Source organism: Medicago sativa, chromosome 3 (assembly GCF_051527215.1).
Source record: "Medicago sativa cultivar Bolivia chromosome 3, Bolivia_mono, whole genome shotgun sequence".
Taxonomy (NCBI): Eukaryota; Viridiplantae; Streptophyta; class Magnoliopsida; order Fabales; family Fabaceae; genus Medicago; species Medicago sativa.
Genome location: NC_140751.1, coordinates 62829781 through 62849569, shown reverse-complemented (window position 1 = coordinate 62849569; position 19789 = coordinate 62829781). Strand labels below are relative to the sequence as shown.

The 19789-nt window shown below is 32.4% G+C and overlaps 2 protein-coding genes across 2 annotated transcripts; one reads left to right on the top strand and one right to left on the bottom strand.

The window, feature by feature from the left end:
• Positions 1-387: 387 nt before the first annotated feature.
• LOC146939007 (uncharacterized) lies at positions 388-1508 on the bottom strand. Its single transcript, XM_085757889.1, is given in 1 exon segment — positions 388-1508. A coding segment is annotated over 1 exon segment (750 nt). The 5' UTR covers positions 1287-1508; the 3' UTR covers positions 388-536.
• A 1217-nt stretch (positions 1509-2725) lies between these two features.
• On the top strand, positions 2726-3649 carry LOC146939006 (uncharacterized). The gene is made up of 3 exons (XM_085749718.1): positions 2726-3238; positions 3331-3473; positions 3559-3649. Exons 1-3 carry the CDS (start codon positions 2726-2728, stop codon positions 3647-3649), a joined length of 747 nt encoding a protein of 248 aa, XP_085605844.1.
• Positions 3650-19789: the final 16140 nt, after the last annotated feature.

Here is a 19789-nt window from a genome sequence, read left to right as displayed (position 1 = left end):
ACATCAAGCAGCAAACATACACCAAATCAAGAGGCAAATTCACTCAAGAATACGCACATCCAAAGTGACAAATGTATGCCGAAATCATGATCCAAGATCGCTCCAAAAATTACACAAAGTTTTGCAAAAGAAAGTGAACCAAAGGCACATAAAATATGGCACATAATTTTTGAAGTGAGTCTTAGCATGAATTCACATTCCACAAGCAAATGACAAGTATCAATAACTAATCACACAATACTCACACAAGCCTTGGAAATTTTTTAATACAAATGTATCAAGAATTGAAAGAAAACGAGGTCAACACAAACCGAATTATTTCACCTACTCTGGATCGAAATCAATATGCAAGATACGTCAACAAATCTCTAAAAAGGTACCAAGAAAGCTACGAGAAATTTTGTGGAATTTTTACATAAAAAAGGACATGCAGAGGGTGTAAGAATCAGTGTGCAGTATACAAATAGCAAGAAAATCCACAAAAATGAAATCAACCACACATGGGCCCGAGCCCATACCAAAGAGAGAAAATTGGGTTATATGGAGTTAATAGCCAGGGAGAGGGGCACTAACCGGGTAATCCAAGCTTGGCAATAGGTACTGATAAGAAAAGCACAATGAGCATCCATGGATGTATAAGCAACTTAACCTTCATAAAAATTCCTTGCATTTCAATTGCTCTTTCCAACTCGTGCACTCTGATCCACTTCGAAGCCAAGCCACTTCCACACAATTTCGTTCATCAATTCACGTGAAAGATCTTCACCATGGGACCTGTAACGCCTAGGATCCAGAATCGTACCAGCAAGAGAGAGGTGGAAGATGAGACAGCTGCCATGGATGCATAACTGCAGCGTGTCTGCGGGAGGATCAAGGTTGCCGGGAGTCCATTGAACGCCGAAGCCGACAACGCGTTTACAGTTACGGTTGCGGTGATTACGGTTACGGGAATTACGATTGCGAAGGTACTGAAGATGACGATGATTGAGCATAGTTTGGAGCCAGTTCGTTGTGACGGAAGCTGCGGTGGTAGCGGTGATCTCAATGTCGATTTGGCTTTCGTGAATGTAGGCACTGTAAGTGCGAAAGTTTTCATGTTGGCCACAATTGATGGCGGTGACGGTGTAAGCCATGAGAATGACGACGGTGGAGAAAGAATAGAAGAAGATCATGAAAGTCACAGCAAGAAAGAGTGAAGACACCATTGTTGGAGCTTGAGATTTTACGGGAAAGGAAAGATTTAAATGTGGTGTACTCTTATTGGAATTGATTATGAAATTTGCCATGGAAATTTGTGGTTGTGGGAGTTTGTTAGGGTGGTTTGTGGTGGTTGAAGGTTAGTTAGAGGTGAAGATGGAGGTGGTTAGAGTTTGTTAGGGTGGTGATGGAGGTTGTTGAAGATGAGAGAAAAATGGGAGAAAAAAAATAAGAGAAAAAAGCTTTTGTGAATTTTTGTGGACTTTGTGAAAAATAATTAGTTGGTAAAAATGATTAGATCCTTGACCTTGACCATGACTCATCTATTTATAGGTGATGTGGGAATGCTTGGACCAATGAAACAATGCCATGTGGCACTTGACTTGTAACAAACCTTGACTTTGACTTTAACAAACTTAAAAAGGATTAAAATGCAAATAACAAAAATACGAGGACCAAAATGAAAATTAAACTAAAATTGAACTGAAAAAGTAAATTGAAAATTAACGTAAAGCGAGACGATTAAAAGCAACAAAGCAGATTAAAATGAATCAGAGATTTTATGTGAAATGACCAAAATGCCCCTAGGGACTAAAATGACTCGAAACGACTCAAATGCAATTTTTAAAATGATTTTTTAACAAGGGATTAAAGCAAGAATTTATACAAGCGAATTAAAAGACTCAGAGACAATTTTTAGAATTTAAACAGGGTTTTATCACATGAAAAAGACTAAAATGCCCCTAGGGGCTAAACTGACTCAAAAATGACTCAAATGATATTTTTGGAATGGATTTTGACATAGAATTGAAATGAAGACTTATTCAAACTATTTGAAAGGACTCAAACAAATTTTTAAAAGATTGAAAGAGATTTTATCATGGGAAATGACTAAAATGCCCCTAGGGGCTAAACTGACTAAAAAAATGACTCAACTGATATTTTTTGAAATGAATTTTTACATGAGATTGAAACAAGGACTTATACAAACCAATTTAAAAGACTCAAACAATTTTCAAGGATTAAAATGAGTTGAATGCAGGAAATGACTAAAATACCCTTTTATATGAATTTCGCAAGTAATATTGAAATAAAATGCAGAGAAAGATGCAATTGATCAGAGACAGTTCAAATGACTTATAATGCAAGAAAAGAAGAATTGAGCTAGTATTTTTAGGTCCAAAATTAGGGTATAACAGGTTGGATGAAGGTGGGGAGGCTCGGTGGTTTAGGAGGGAGGTGGAGAGGAGAGTGGGAGATGGGAGGAGGACTTTATTTTGGAAGGATGCGTGGTTGTCAAACGTGCCTTTAAAGGATAATTTTCTGAGGCTCTACTCTTTAACTTGTGCCTCGGATGAAGTGGTGGGAGATGTGGGCCGTAGGGAGGAGGGTGGAGTGAGGTGGGTTTTTGGTTGGCGGAGGGAGTTGTTTGAGTGGGAAAAGGATCTTGTCAAGGACCTCTTGGTTAGATTGGAAGGGGCAGTATTGGGGGCTATGCCGGATGTGTGGGTTTGGAAACCGGGAGAAGATGGGTGTTTTTCCCGTTAAGTCTTGTTATAATATCCTTCATGTCCTATCTTACGGAGGAAATAACTTGAATGAGGTGGAAAAGGTTATCTTTCCGGAAATTTGGAGGTCTAAGGCACCGGCTAAGGTTTTAGCTTTTTCGTGGACTTTGTTGCTTGATAGAATTCTGACGAAAATTAATCTTGCTAAGAGAGGCCTCTTGCGGGAGGATGATTCTAAAAGGTGCGTGTTTTGTAATGAAGGGGAGGAATCGGCAACTCATCTTTTTCCTCATTGTAGGTGGGTGTCGAAGGTTTGGAGAGAGGTCATGAGGTGGTTGAATTTTAATCTTATCACGCCGCCTAATTTAGCCCTTCATGCCCTTGGTTGGTCTAGAGAGGTTAGTCCAAAGAAGCTTCGAAAAGGGGCTTGGATAATATGGCATGCGGTTGTGTGGGTGATTTGGAACTCTAGGAACAATTCGATTTTTAATAATAAGACGTTTGAGATTTTGGAAGTGGTGGATAGCATAAAGGTTTTGTCGTGGCAATGGTGTTTGTCGAGGTTAAATATAGAGACTTGTTTGTACTACGAATGGTGCTGGAACCCTCACTTCTGTTTGTGCAGCTGACTGATATTGGTGGGCTTCGTGTGCTGGTGTCTGCTGCTGTTGGAGAGCAGAGCGGCTGGGTGGGGATGGGCAGCAGCAGCAGTCTGTCCTGCTTCAGTTTTTGTTTGGGGGTTTTATGGCCTCTGTTGGTGGTTTTGAGGTAGCTGTGTGGACAGTTGCCGGCCAGTAGCAGACCTTTTGTTGGGGTGGTTTGTTTGTGGTTTTTCGGCTGTCTGTGGGTGCAGGGGTGCAGGGTCTGTTTTCGGTGTGTACTGCTGGGGCTGCTGCAATTCTGCTTTGGTCAGGCAGCTTCGACATCGGAGCTGGGTGTTTTGATGTTGTTTGGGGGTCTTTTACCTTTGGGTTGATCCTTTTGTTTTGGGTGGTTTTTTAAAGGGGTTTTTGTTCGAGCCTGGTGATTGATTGGCAACCGATTTCCCCTTATTGTATTTTTTTCTCCACCCGAGCTTATTAGTGCTCCTCGCACGGGCTCGTCGGTTAATATAATTATGCCGTTTCAAAAAAAAAAAAAGTAAATGCACTGTGTTATGATTGGATGGAACTATCCTTTTCCTCACATTATAAGGGGTAAAAAAATCTTTATATAATACAAAAGGATACTTCTATGAGCATAAGTACATGTGGCGCCTCATTTTGCTTCTAGCATTTAATGCTCCTCAAACAATTTTTTTGCAATACATTAGACCTTTGATCAAGAAAGTTGACTTAATTATGTATTATGTATCCATTGCATTTAATATTTTTATCAACCAATTAGAATGGATCATGACCCATAATTTTTTTTCTTAACCAATCAAAATAGATCATGACTCATTTATTTTTTATGAGCCAATCAAAATTGATCATGACATGATTTTTTTCCTATATATAGACAATCTGTTTTTCATTATCTTCATCTACCATCTTCCTCTCATAAAATAAAAGACATTTTGTGTCCATAATTTAGGTTTCGAGTATACTTTTTATTAGAGTTTTTTCATTGTGGTTGTATTTATGTGCTTTTTGTTATAGCATGTAGGTGTGAAAATTCTGTATTTAGTTTTCCTTCATTTTTTTTATCCAGTTCCTTTTTTTCTTCTTCTTCTAATTAACTATTTGCATTTTCAGGGTAACAAAATTCATGCTATTGTATGAAAAAATATGATCTATAAATTTGAGAAGGATTTGAAGGAAGGAAAGGTCTACTTTGGTGTTGCGCTACAAATCTTGGATCTTATCAAACAACGAAACATGACTACAAACAAAATTTTTAGTTTAACACAAAAATGAAATTATGCGGAGTGAATAGTGTACCTTCAGATATTTCAGTTCATATATTGATTTGGTGTTTCTTATTATGTATTTTATATGTATAATACTTTTATTTTGTTTGGATTAGTTTTTTCATCACAACATTATTTTCGATCTTAAAGAGGTAGTACAATCTATTTGGAGGCTTTGATAAACTTTTTTTTAAAGAATGAGGTTTTGATAAACTTGATCATTTGTTATCTACACAAGTACAAAAAAGCAACCATTTTTAGAAAACTCCAATATTGTTTTAAACAATTGTAAATTTGAAACAATTAATTGGACTCAAAGTGGTTAATGAGTTCTACTAAAAGATGAATTATTTAAGAAAAATAATATTTGTTAAGACTTTAATTTCCTCTTTGCTCGAATTACCCGGGTCCTTTTCCTCTGGGACCGGAGGGTTAACCCCAACAACAAAAAAACATATTAGATTTTTTCCACTATATTTTTAAACAAGTCTATGAATAACAAGATAAATGATACACATAAATGTATCAATCATGCAAGATAAATGTATTTTGTTACTAAATGATTAATGATACACATAAATGCATCAATCATGAAAGATAAATATGGAAGCTATTTCTTTGACCAAATAAATGAAGGATATTATTATGAATGTGTTATGAATAATTAAAAAAGACATTTGTACACCCTTCGGTCACTAATATAAGCAAAAGTTTGATTTTTAAATTCATTCATTAAATGACGCATGTAGTCTTTATTATAGACTACATACGTCATTTAATGAATGAATCATTAAACCTTTGCTTATATTAGTGACCGGAGGGTGTACTTTATATGTGTCATCACTTATATTATAAGTCATTCAAATGTTAACATATGTCAATGATAATTTCCAAGCCAAACAGATTCAAACACTTTAAAAAGGAACAAGATGTAAAAAAAAATAGCATTTATCTACAATATTCTTTTCTTTTTTTTCCGAATATTACAATTTTTTTATGGTAATCAATGTATGCAACAAAATAATAGTAAATGCAAAAAAATATATTTATATATAATCAAAACCGTGTATATTAATGTATATGCTCTTTGCTAAAACCATTTATTATTATTGAATGAATATGCATGCTTTTTTTTTGCTAACGAAATATTTATTTTGTTTTTTTGTTACTGCTAACGAATGAATATGCATGTTTGAACCCAAAAAAGTAGTATAGAATATGAAAGGCCTAGACATTTAAGAAAAAAATCGTATACTATCTATAAAAATGAATGAAATGAGCTTTCAAAACCTCTATAAAGGTAGTATTATAAAAAGAGAAATGATAGCAACACACACTTTTTAACATACCTTTTTTATTGGTTGCAATTGGCACGGGTTCCACTAAATCATGTGAAACCCATATAAATTTGGTGGAACTCAAGTGAGTTTTAACCAATCAAAAGAGTGTGTTAAAAAATATATATTAAAATGTGCGTTGCAAGCATTCCTCATTATGCAAAAGAAATGAAATTATTTTCCATGAAAACCGGTAAAGGTTATTGTCCCCTTTTTCTTATTTGATTTCTTCAACTTAATTGCAATCAACATTTGGTCTTCACAGTTTTTTTGGCCAATCATAGACATTGATAAAATCAAGTGTACGTATTTTTCAAATGGAAAGGAATTATTTAGGAAAAATCATGCATTGAATTATATCATCAGAATAAAAGTTGGAAATTAATATATTTTAATGTTTTTATAACAATAAAAAATAGAACAGGAAAAAAGCGCACCATACAAGTATGTTCCTTTTTTTACTCATATAAACATACTATCTTTTCCCCTAATAAAACATATTCGTTTTTTTAATAATTTTATTTAGGTGAGTTTTTTTTTGGTCAATATCTCTCTTTATTTAGGTGAGTTGAGTCCAAAGAGAAAACCTCAAGAATCAAAAAGAGATTACAATGTATTATCCATCGAGGATGTCCTAACGCTGGTATTGAGAATTATACTCACACTTTAATGGGGGCTGGAGTCAATTTATTATCAACTAAATCAACATACATCAACAATATAAGCACATTCTCAATCACACTACAGATCTTTATCTTTTTATCTTTATCTTTATAATAAACATTTGTCTTACATAACATATAAAGTACACATGACGGTCTCTCATTTCCTACCTCATTTCATGCTATGATATTTCATTTTTATAAAACAAAATATTCAAATAAATATTTAAAATTGTCCATGATGATTATGGTACCATTCTAAATTAAATGTTTTTATATCAGCATTTACACAAAAAACCAATTATGTCTATATTTTTTTTTTTGGGTCAAGTTATGCCGATATATGTTAATTGTGGGTGTTTACTAATTTGTTAAATAAATGTCTTTCAAGTGGTACTGACATGTTTTCCTAATTCAACTTTCAATTTATGGATTTCTCCCATTTAGTATCAAAAACATATATTCTTGCTCAATGAAGATTTGGTTCAATTGTCGTGAGTTTAGCTTTTACTGCTAACGTGAAAACTTCTTGATGGGTGGTACGTAAGTATCTCGATTAGAGCTCGATAAATCTCAAAATCTATCCTAATTCAGATGAGTCCTTGGAGTCTGACTCACTAAACTTTCACTTATAAAAAATAAATAAATTAAAAATAAGAAGTTTTCTTTGTGAGAAAAACATCCGCAATGCAAAATATATTCTTTTATTTTTTTTTCAAATATATTTGGTAGTTTTGAATATGTCCACCAACAAGCATATTTTTCTTTTGATGAATTTTAATGGAATGCTTACTAACAAGTATATATACATCATCGTTCATAAAAAAATAAATAATACACATTATCGTAAATATAGATATTTTCTTCAGTTTGATGTAAATACGATTTATTTTCAATTTAAATGACTGAATAAATATACCACTTCTTTTTACGATCACACCCCTTAATTAAGGGAATGTTTAATATGACGTTTCTTTTTACCATTTCTTTTTTACTTAATTAAAAAATATCACATCATTTAAAATGTTAAATAAATATGTAATTTATCAGCTCAAGTAACACATCAATATTTTTCCATGGTTAATTTCCAGCAAATACCAAAAGTCCTCTCATGGATAATCACAGTAGGCTAAGAGTAACCACAAAGATGAAATTGACACCACATCTCCGTCCTAATCTTTAACACACTAGGTATATAAGTCATCTCATTTATATGTTTCTCACCACATACTCTTGCATCCAATATGAAGTTTTAACTCATATATGACATATTAACATATCTCCTTTACGTGTGAAACTTTGTACATTTGTAATTTGGTAACATAACCAAATAAGATTAGAGAAAACATAACATGCTATAAAAGTGGGTTGGTAGTGATTTAATGGATGAATGTTTTTATTCTTTTCATTCATGAGAAGAGAGAAAGTAAATTAGAAAAAGATAGAAGACAAAAAAGCAATTCAAACATGAGAGAGATGATAAGAAAAAAAAGAAATGTTTGTGCTTTGTCTATGAGAGCATATAGAATAGAGTGAATTCCTGGTGATTTACAAGTTTGTTGAAGGAGTTCAAAAAATTTTAGTATATATTTTACCAAAAAATTAAACTAAATAAAAAATGTCACATTGTTTTAATAATAAATACAACAACCCTTTATTTTTGTCAAATTAGCAAAACACATGCAATTTTTCATTGTCAAATCCAACCAAAGATCAAAAGTGAATGAATTTGAAATAATAGAGGTTAAATAAAAGATATAGCATGAAAGTGAATAACAACCAATAACTAAAATTTAAGATAAAAAAATTAACAAATGTCATCCAATACCTAACAAAGTAGTTTATCATAATTTTGGGATAATGTTCAGACTTTCAAATGAGCCTACATTGAGTTAGATCGCCATATTAGGTCAAAAGCAACCATATAAGTGAGATTGCCACACCACATCTTCACAAAAAATCTTAAGTCATTAAGTATATGTGTCATCTCACTTATATGTTGTTCAAAATCTACTATTTTATCCTATGTAGAACGTCAACTCACACTTGATACATTAACATATGTTAATCAAGTGTGTGACTATCCACATCCGTAAATATGTGACATAGTCAAATAAGGTCAATCGTAGGCACATCATGTTCAAAAAGGTAGTTTAATAGTGATTTCATGGAGGCAAATTTATGTTTATTTATTTCATGTTTATAGAGAAAGGAAATTGAAAAGAAAAAATAGAATACGAAAAAAGAATTTGAACATGATAAAAATGATTAGGGAAAAAAATATATGTAGCATGTTTTATCCGAAAAATTATTGGGAATAAACTGAGTTGCCGGTAATTATATGAGTTTGTTGAAGGGGTTGAAGATTTTTGGGTAATTATTTTACCAAAAAATTAGACTTAATTAAGAAAGTGTGACGTCATTTTCAAATGTCTAATAAGGATGTGCTTTGTCAACTAACATAACACATATGCATTTTTACATTGTAACATCCCACTAAAGACCAAATGTAAAGTAATTTTAAATGATAAAGGTTGAATAAAAAATGGCATGAGAGCGAATGACATCCAAAAACTATATTTAAGTTAAAAAATAAATAAACAAATGACAGCTAAACACCAGCAAAATAGTTCATCTTAATGTTGGGACGACACAGGGAGCCTATATTGTGTTTGATACTCATATTATGCAAAGAACAATCACACAATGGAGATTGACACCACATATCGACTTAAAATATCTAATGAGCTTATGAGCATGTATTTTTTTTCAACTCAGCATAACACTTCTACATTTTTCAATTCTTAGATCCCACCAAAGACTAAAAGTAAAATGGTTTGAAATAATACATATTGAATAAAAAAAACAGCATCAAAGCAAATGACATATCCCTAAACTATAAATTTTAAGATGAAAAAATATAATAAATGATATCAAAAACTAACTAAATAGTTCATCATAATATTGTGTCTTCTGAGGGAGCCAAATTTTTTTTTTTTTATATATAATTGGTTTAGGCTAAGATCAACCACAAAAGTAAGATTCAAGCCACATCTTCATCTAAAATCTTAAGACATTATGTACATAAGTTATCTCACTTATATTTTCCTCACCATCTACCATTGAATTCAATGTGAAACTTTAACTCACATATGACACATTAACATCTCTCTTAAATGTGAGACTTTTTGCATGTGTAATATGGTGACATATCCAAATTATAAGGACAAACTGAGACCTAACATGAAAAAGGAATTTTTTACATGAGATAGATGGTAAGGAAAACAAATAAGGGGTGTGTGCTTTAACCTTTAAAGTATAGCAAATGGATTGAGTTGCTTGCAATTTTGTAGGTATGTTGAAGGATTAGGAGATTTTGGGGTAATTACTTTACGAATGAAAAAAATAGACTCAATTAAAAAACGTCTCATCATTTTAAAATTTCTAATAAGTATATTTTTTTGTAAACTCAAAATAATACATTTATCTTTTTTCATTATCAGAATTCACAAAAGACCAAAGTCAAATAATTTGAAATAAGTAATGCTGAATAAAAAAACAATGAACGTGAATGAAATTCAAAAACTAAAATTTAAGATAAAAAAGTTAAACAAATGACATATAAAAACTAACAAAACAGTTCATCATGATTTTGGGACTTCTAGGGGATTATGCATAGAGTTTGATCACCATCTTAGATTAAGAGAAACCTCACAAGTGAGACTGATATCATATCTTCGTCCAAAACCTTTAGGTATCAGGAGTCATCTCACTTATATGATGTTCAAAATCTATTATTCCATCCAATACAGAACTTTAATACACACTTGATACATTATCATTCAACTATCCACCTCCGTAATTACATGACGTATTTAAATATGGTCAATTGAAATCACAAAATGTTCAAAAAATTTGGTTGGCGGTGGTTTCATGGAGAGGGGTTTGTGTTTCTTTCTTCCATGAGAAGAAATAAAGAAAATTAAAAGCAAAAAAAAAAAAAATCAAAAAAGGAATTAAAACACAAGGAAAGATAGGCGAAAGAAAATAAGTATTGTGCATTTTTTTTTTTGTGAGAGTAGAGAGAATAGTGTGAGTTGCTGGTTATTTTATGGGTTGGTCGTAGGAGTCCGAGATTTTTGGGTAATTATTTTACCAAAAAAATTAGATTCAATTAAACAAACGTCATTATTTTACCAAAAAATTAGATTCAATTAAACAAACGTCACATGATTTTTTTAAGGAAAACGTTACATGATTTTAAATTGTCTAATAAATATATATTTTTGTCAACTCAACATAACATATCGACAATTTACCATTTTCACCTGCCACAAAAGTCCAAAAGTGAATAAATTGAAATAATAGATGTTGAATAAAAAAAAACATATGGAAGAGAATGCCATATAAAAACTAAACTTTAAGATGAAAATAAACAAATGACATCCAAAAACTAAAAAACCGGTTGATAACAATATTGTGATTTTCGCATAATCCTACATTGAGTTTGATCATCTCAACATACAAAGAGAATCCACACAAGTGAGTTTGACACCACATCTTAAACTAAACCTTAAGAAATTATGTATATGGATCATATCACTTATATGTTGCTCAACATCTACTCTCACATCCAATGTGAAACTTTAGCTCACAGTCAACACATCAACATATCTCACTTAACTATAAGACTCTCCGCAGCCGACATTTGTCATTGAGATTCACCCATGCTTCATTCGCAAAGTCGAACCGAGTTATAATATCATCATTGGACCTTATGGAAAGAGCCAGCACTGGTGTTAATCTACTCATTAGACATAGAGCAACCACATAAATGAGAATAATATATCTTCATCCAATGTTTTAATTACGACGATATTCTTGCCCGTGCTTGGCACGGGTGTCCATACTAGTTTATTAGATAAGCACAAATAAATGAATACTGTTTACAAAGAGCAAGTAGATGCAATCAAAATAATTTCCAAATTGACATACTGCGAGGACACTGCTGAGGTTCTGCAACATTTGGACGACCATATAAACCATCAAAACCCATTCAAATTTTTTAACTTCAAAAACCCATTTGGTTTTGTCAACGTTTGTTAAATATCATATTTTTAGTTTTCTCTGTCATTATGGCACTGCCGCGTATGCATAAAAGATTGACAGAACGAGCATGTTTTCGAAGTTTGAAAATTTCCAGAGGATTTTTGCACGAAGTTACAATTTCAAAGCGGAAAATGATCATTTAATTGACTAACTTTTGTTTCAAAAAGAAATTTTCCCTTTAATTTAGCATAACTTTTGTTTACTGCTAATTCAATATAACTTAAATTTGTGGAAACTAATATTTTGGTCCAAATAGAAAATATACACACTGCAATCCTATACCTTCATGATTTTTTTATAAGTGTAAATTAACGTTCGACTATATATGTGTGAGCCTAATTGTAACAAAAAAAATATGTGTGAGCCAAATTGATTAAATAAAAAAAAAATATGTGTGAGCCTAATTGATTAAATAAAAAACTATAAGAATGATATCCAAAATCTACGAGGCCGATTGGTAAACAGATGTACTACCACATGTTCAGACACTACGAAAAATTAAGTACTTATTTTCTACTTGGTGGACAGAAACCCGCTTCCGACCCGAACCCGAAGAACCGAATGGGAAAATTGACAAACGGGCGGTGTAGGATCGGGTTGACGGGTCGACATTTTTGGTTTAGCCTGGATAGTAACAGTCGAGAGCGGATGATGAAAATACATCCAACGGAAACCGAAAACCGACCCGACCTGTCTTATTTTAATTTTTTATTCAGATATGAAGGGTGATGTGAGGACTCATTCTCGAGACCCACACACAGACTGCACAACGGTCAAACTGGTACTTGGAAAAGTGCATTTAATTATGTTTTTATACTAAAGCTGAGCTGCTTTAATACTCTTTCTCCTGCAACACGCTGCCAAGTACTACCATTACCATACCAACTATCAATCAATTTCCTTTTTATTTTTTATTAATAATAATTAATAAATTCCTAGTAAAGTGTATCATTAAATATTAGTTACTACCAATAAACACATGTCTCCCTTGAAAAGAGATTTGCGATTTTTCAAGAAGTTCTTCTCTCATCTCTCATCTTGTTGTCTTCTTTTCATCTCATTCATCTAAGTCTTTCCCCGGTTTTTTTCTTCTCATTTCATTTCTTTGGACAGCACATCAATATCAGTATACCACCATGAAATCTTCTTCCCTCCCACTTTTAATGTCTGAAACAAGATGAAAGATTTGGAGATCTGCATTCATTCACATAAAATTAAAATCATCTGCACTGTATTTTCTGTTTTTATGGTGAAGTTTATGATTTTGATTATTGATTTTCTTATCTGATTGAATTTGTTCAGAAACCGAATACCCGAACCGCAAACCCGTTAAAACCGAAAAACCGCAACCCAACCAACCCATAAGACTGAACGGTCGAGATTGGATTGGATCTGCATATAACACCCGCGGGTTGTGGTGGATTGGGTGTTTGGGTCCGAACCCGCCCGGACCCGCCCGTTTGTCCACCCACATATAACAATTGTTGTTTGGAGATAGAAAGTAGAAAGTAATCAACAAATTTTTACTATTATCTAACACATTTTAGTAAACCTGTGTTTCCTTCGTTGAAGGTATTTTTGATTAATAACTGTGTTAATAATGTTATACTCCGTAACGGATTACATTCCTTCCTTGTCTGGATTTCAAATGAATGCAATGTTTACTAATTTTCCTAGTTGTGAGGAAGTGAAGTATTTATATGCTCCGTAATTATAATTTAATATATTGAGAAACTTGAGTTTGACTACAAAAATGTTCATTTTATAAACTCCCTCTTCTCATAATAATTGACCTGTTTGCAATTACTATAATTTATCCCAAAATAATTTAGCATTTCATTTTCAAGATAACCTCGCGATTTTCCCACACCAAAATTTATTCACTCAAAAAAATTGGGTTCTAATGTGAATACCCTGATGGATGATTGTAGTTGAATTTAATCCACAAACTACAACCACCAATACGAGTGCAGATTGTGCAGTGCTCATGGAAACTAGGGATGGTTCAAAAAGACATGCATTCAAATGATCACTCTCTGACATTGTCTTTGCTAATGTGTACATCTCTTTAGCATCTTTAAATGCTTGGTAATTTAGAACTCCGTCGGACTTGGTGATGCAAAGAGCAACAACCTCAGCACCTGCATCAAAGCATACAAAAGTGAAAACTAGTTTAAGTAGAAAAAAAAAATAAGAATCTTACAATCATGTTAAAAAAGAATTAGGGAAACTCAATTTTTGGTTAAACCAAATTGTGCAAGATGCAGTATTTTATTGACTTTCCTTAATAATATCATAGTGAACTTGGTCCAACTTTGAAATCTCATCAAAATCCCAAAAATCATTTCCGTCCATTTGTTCCTAATTAGCCTAGATAAAATAAACATATTAGTAATAACATGAAAACAAAAAATCAACGCATAGAAAGACAAGGTACATCGCCTTCAACCAGTGATGCCTAAGATGACTGATATTTGAAAGTATTTTGGTCCACTTGTGACCATATCTTTACGATTACAAGTGGACCAAAATAAGTTCAAATATCACTACAGGGTTACCTAGTCATCTTATGCATCAATTCGTTGAGGTTGATGTACCTAGCTTAATTCTAAGTGTTCATTTTTTATTGTTTTAAATATTATTACTAATATGTTTATTTTATCTACACTAAATGGAATACCATGCAAGTAAGTGAATTTTGGAAATTCGATAAAGTTGCAGAGTTGGAAGATGAATTTGTTAAAGAAGATGATTATGTTCACCATGGTGAATTTGTGCTTGTGCTATTATTAAGAAAAATCGGGGAAAAAAAAAACTCATCTCGCATTCTTTAGTTTAACTTTGAATGGAGTTTCCCTATTTTTTTTATCATGATCGTAAGATTAATTTTTTTTTTCTTATTAAATAAATGAGGTAACAAAACCAGAACACGCAAAGGAAAACATAACATTACAAGTATGAATAAAAGAATGCATTTTCAGTAGATATGTTAAATGAAAAAAACAGTTGATACTGTTAACAGGAAGTAGCAAGTTCCATGTATTTGGTATTAGAATATGACTCATAGATGGTGTGCTTTAATTTTCACAATAAAATTTCAAACAAACAAGATTCAATTAAACATGTTGATTTCCATAAAGTTACATATTACCTTAGTGCTTGCATTGTCAATCATGTCACCATTTGGAACAAACGAGCGTTTTTGCAGAAATTAACGATTATTAGTTGTTTTCGCTACTTCAATTGTTAACTGGCTACGTTTGTGTAAAGTGTCATTGTTTAGAATGAATGATTTTTCAAACAGACTAAGTGTTGTGAAGAAAAGGTTGAGAAAGGTTGAAGAGGTTTCGAGTTTGTTTTCAAAAAGGGTGAAATAGAAAGTGATAAATTGAGAGAGGAAGGAACGGGGAGAGTAAGTGAGTCGCCACTCTTCCCTAAGGAATGGAAAAAATAATGGAATGGAAGTAGTTCAGGAGTTTGTGGGAATGAAATGTGGTTTTGGGGTGACAGGTCTATTTATGGTTCGTGGGAGAACACATGCTCAATGTGTGATCATTTGGTATATAGGAGACAATTAATACTCTTGACTTGGCTGTTAAGTCCCAACTACCATCTAGCCTAATTAGTCGTGGCTCCCCCATATGTACCAAAGGCACTATATATGTACTAACAATTTGTTAGCATCCCAATAGCTTCACTGCTATGCATGTGAGAGAGAAAACTAATAGATTTTGTTTTTGTGTCTATCATTTTTTAATTAGTTTTCACTCAATTTTAGTTATATGTTAATTTAGACCACTGAAAAATGAGTGGTACAATTTAAATATTTAGTTGGTCTGAGCTATGAAGCTATTTGTATTTTCCTAATTCAAAATTTATCATCTTGTTCTCAATGGATCATTGGTTGTTTAGGCTAATACTCATTTTCCTATTATGTAAAAGTAAGTATAACTCAATATAATATACGCTTTTATACCAATTTAGCTCAATATATAATTTTGCTCTGATAACAAATTATTTGGCTTCCTTTGTGTGGGATGGGAACATTTAGTGGATGTTTAATATTATTTTTGGAGTCGAAATTAATTTTAGAAATGTAGAAAAGATTTTAACATGTTTCGGTGATGTTGATTAGATTTCAGTGATGTTGATTAGAATTGATTTTGTCTTTAGAGTTTATTCTAACTTAAATTTACAGTACTTGATTTTAAACATGATTTTTAAACTCAAATGTATTGTTCTGCTTAATGTAAAGAAGTGTATCCAATTTACCCCCAAAAAAAAAAAAGTGTATCCAAAGTTCAAACACAAATTATTTTAAGGCCAACTCGATTTTAGCTAAAATTAATTTCAAGGACAAAGGTAATTCACCTTGTGACCTAAAGCAATGACCTTGATTGCTTGAAAATTGGATTTGAAAAAAGGTGATTTTCAAATCTTTTTGTTACATAGAATATTGGACGTGAAACCAAACAACCACCAAATAGTTTACAAAGAGAAAAGGAAAACAGTGGATTAACTTTTGTTTCAATTGAAAATTACAGTTTAATTTAACATGAGTTTATTTTTAACGGCTAATTTAACATGGCCTTCATTATTTTAAAGGGAAATGCTAACCGGTGCCCCAGGGCACTGGTTAAGGATATGAAAAATGAAATTATATAGTAGATAATGCATTAAAATTGTGTAATTAATATATAATAAAGTCAAAAACAGTTTCCCTTTATGGTAATAATTCCTTTTTATGATATGCTTCACCAGTGCCCCGGGGGCACCGGTTAGCAGAACCCTATTTTAAATTAGTATAAATTAATACTCGACTATATAAATGTGGACATAGTTGATTAAATAATATTATGATATCCAAGAAAGTTATTGAAGAAGTCGGTTTCGTAAATAAATGCACTATCAAATGTCACAAAATAACAAAGAGGTGCTGATTATTTTCTAATTTCTATTTCCACCTATGACAATTATCGTTAGTCCCCTAAAAATAAAGAATTATTGTCTAGAGATAGAAAATAGACATTAATCAACAAAATTTTGTTATTATCTGACACTTTTTAGTAAAATTATTTTTCTCAAATCAACCTCTCCAAAAAGTTTATGGATATTCTACTTGTTGAATAATATCAATGGTCAACTATATTTCTTGTTGTGCAACCTCATCCTATGTCCTATTTAACTCTCATAGTACTCCCTCCGTTTCAAAATGAGTGTCGTTTTAGCAAAAAAAAATTGTTTCAAAATGAATGTCACTTTCAGTTTCCAATGCAATAATAACTTTTTCTTTTCAATTGTGCCCTTCAATTAATACTATGTTCCACTACTTCCAAAGTATTATTTTTTCTTTAATGAAAAACAAACCAATAGTTGATTAGGATAATTTGGTAAAATTGCTATGACATTTGACTACTTTATTGCATTTCTTAATATGTGTGCAATTGGCTAAAGCAACACTCATTTTGAAACGGAGGGAGTATAAGGTAACATGATCAATCATTGAAGGAGGAATTGGAGGCTGCACAAAAATAGAGGCACAAACTTCAAGACAACAGCCACACAACCAATCTAATAGAAAGACCAAGTGTTGTTTGGAAGGAATGATTTTTTCAAACAGACCAAGTGTTGTGAAGAAAAGGTTGAGAAAGATTGAAGAGGTTTCAAGTTTGTTTTCAAAAAGGGTGAAATAGAAAGCGATAAATAGAGAGAGGAAGGAACGAGGAGAGTAAGTGAGTCGACACTCTTCCCTAAGGAATGGAATAAATAATGGAATGGAAATAGTTTAGGAGCTTGTGGGAATGAAATATGGTTTTGGGGTGACAGGTCTATTTTTGGTTGATGGGAGAACACATGCTCAATGTGTGATCATTTGGTATATAGAAGACAATACTCTTGACTTGGCTGTTAAGTCCCAACTACCATCTGGCCTGGTTAGTCTTGGCTCCCCCATATGCACCAAAGGTACTATGTACCAACAATTTGTTAGCATTCCAACAGCTCCACTGCTATGCATGTGAGGGAGAAAAACTAATAGATTTTATTTGTGTTATCATGTTTTAATTGGTTTTCGCTCATTTTTGGTTATATGTTAATTTAGACCACTGAAAAATGAGTGGTGCAATTTAAATGTTGTTAACTAGTGCCCCGGGGCACTAGATAAGGAACCAAAAACCATCTGGCCCGGTTAGTCCTGGCTCCCCCATATGCACCAAAGGTACTATGTACCAACAATTTGTTAGCATTCCAACAGCTCCACTGCTATGCATGTGAGGGAGAAAAACTAATAGATTTTGTTTGTGTTATCATGTTTTAATTGGTTTTCACTCATTTTTGGTTATATGTTAATTTAGACCCCTGAAAAATGAGTGGTGCAATTTAAATGTTGTTAACCAGTGCCCCGGGGGAAGAAGAATGAGGAGGAGGAGGAGGAGGAGGAGGATGAGGATGAGGAGGAGCAAAAAAGTGAACATTATTTTCTATGTGGAAATATAGTGAATATGTAGTAACATGTACCCTTAGGGCACATGTTAATTAGCATACAAAAAATATATATTCTATATTGAAAAATTTGTGATAAATATTTACTATTTGTGGAATCTCATAACATGTATCATTATATATAATGTCAATATTAATCACTATTGTTGGATTATGGTTCTAGTATACAGTGATAGTTACATGTCTCTTAATCAAGGCAATTTGAGATTTTTTACTTATCCGAGTTTTTTTAATACTTCAATGTTAAGGTTACTAGTTCAAATTTGATACAAGTTTATATTTTTTGAAAATTGGTTGGAAAGGGTTCTTATCTGTTAATAGGTTTTTGGTTCACACGTCATATTGGGATAAATGTTTAAGAAAAAGCGTTTGTAACTAATCGTGTGGAGAATTTAGGTTTATGTTTAGGAATTTTAGGTTTTTATTGGATAACGGGTGGTTTGAAATTTCGGAATTTATTTCAAATACTCAATAACTTAATTAATGCATCAAAATTTATGTTGCACAACTTAATGTAGTAGTAGTAGGAATAATTTATTTATATCTCGCAGTATCAATGGTGGCACTCATTATTAATATCTGACATTAGAACACAAAACAATCATGTAATTATACTATTTTTAAAATTAAAAATATATTAATCATAAATATTAATTTATCTTTTTTTTAAAAAAAAAATATATGAAAGATTTCTCCATTTTCTCCTACTATATTTGCCACCCCCAAAGTCATCCCTTCCCCTCCCTCTCTCTAAACAAAGCATAAATGTTCCGAAGAAGAAGTTAGAAAGGTTGAAGAGGCTTGTGTCAAGTTTGTTTTTTTGAGAAGGTTGGAGAGGCTTTTATATTCCCTAAGGAATATAAAAGAAAATGGAATGAAATTTTGTGGGAATGAAAGGTTGTTTTTAGCGTCTATTCATGTTTGAAACTTGGGGATAGAGAAGAATCAGTTAATCCTTCTATGGTCATGCTCACTGTGAGAAATTAGCAGTATGCAAATTTGTTAAAAAAGCAAGTCTGGTTTCAAACCCAAGATAATATATAGGGGACAGTACTCTTGGCTTGGCTCCCAAGTCCCAACTACCCAATGGCCTTGTCTTAGCTCCCATGCATGTGCATGAGTACTACTTAGCATGTGAGGGAGATGTTTACTAACGTTTTTGGTAAACAATAAGATTAGTTGTAATATACTTACTTGCAGGATCAAACTAGAAACCCTAGAACATGGTGTGCAATGATTTTCCAAAAAATGTGTGAATGTTCATCATATTCACGAATTTGCTTATGAACAAGATGAATAAGATTGTTTTAAGGATGAAGATAAATTGCATTGCTGAAACGAAAATGGTTGAAACGAAAATAAAAGACTTTAAATTTGAAATCAAAAGTAAAGTTTGAAATCAAAGTCTTTTCGACAAAAATCAAAAGTAAAGTTTGAAATTAAGTAATAAAAGACTTTAAATTTGAAAGGCAAATAAACTTAACATAAGGTAAATTGCATTGCTGAAACGAAAATGGTACGCCAAATCATGTTACATACATTCTGACTCTCTTCTCTTTGTGTACTTGGATAATTCGAGTGTAA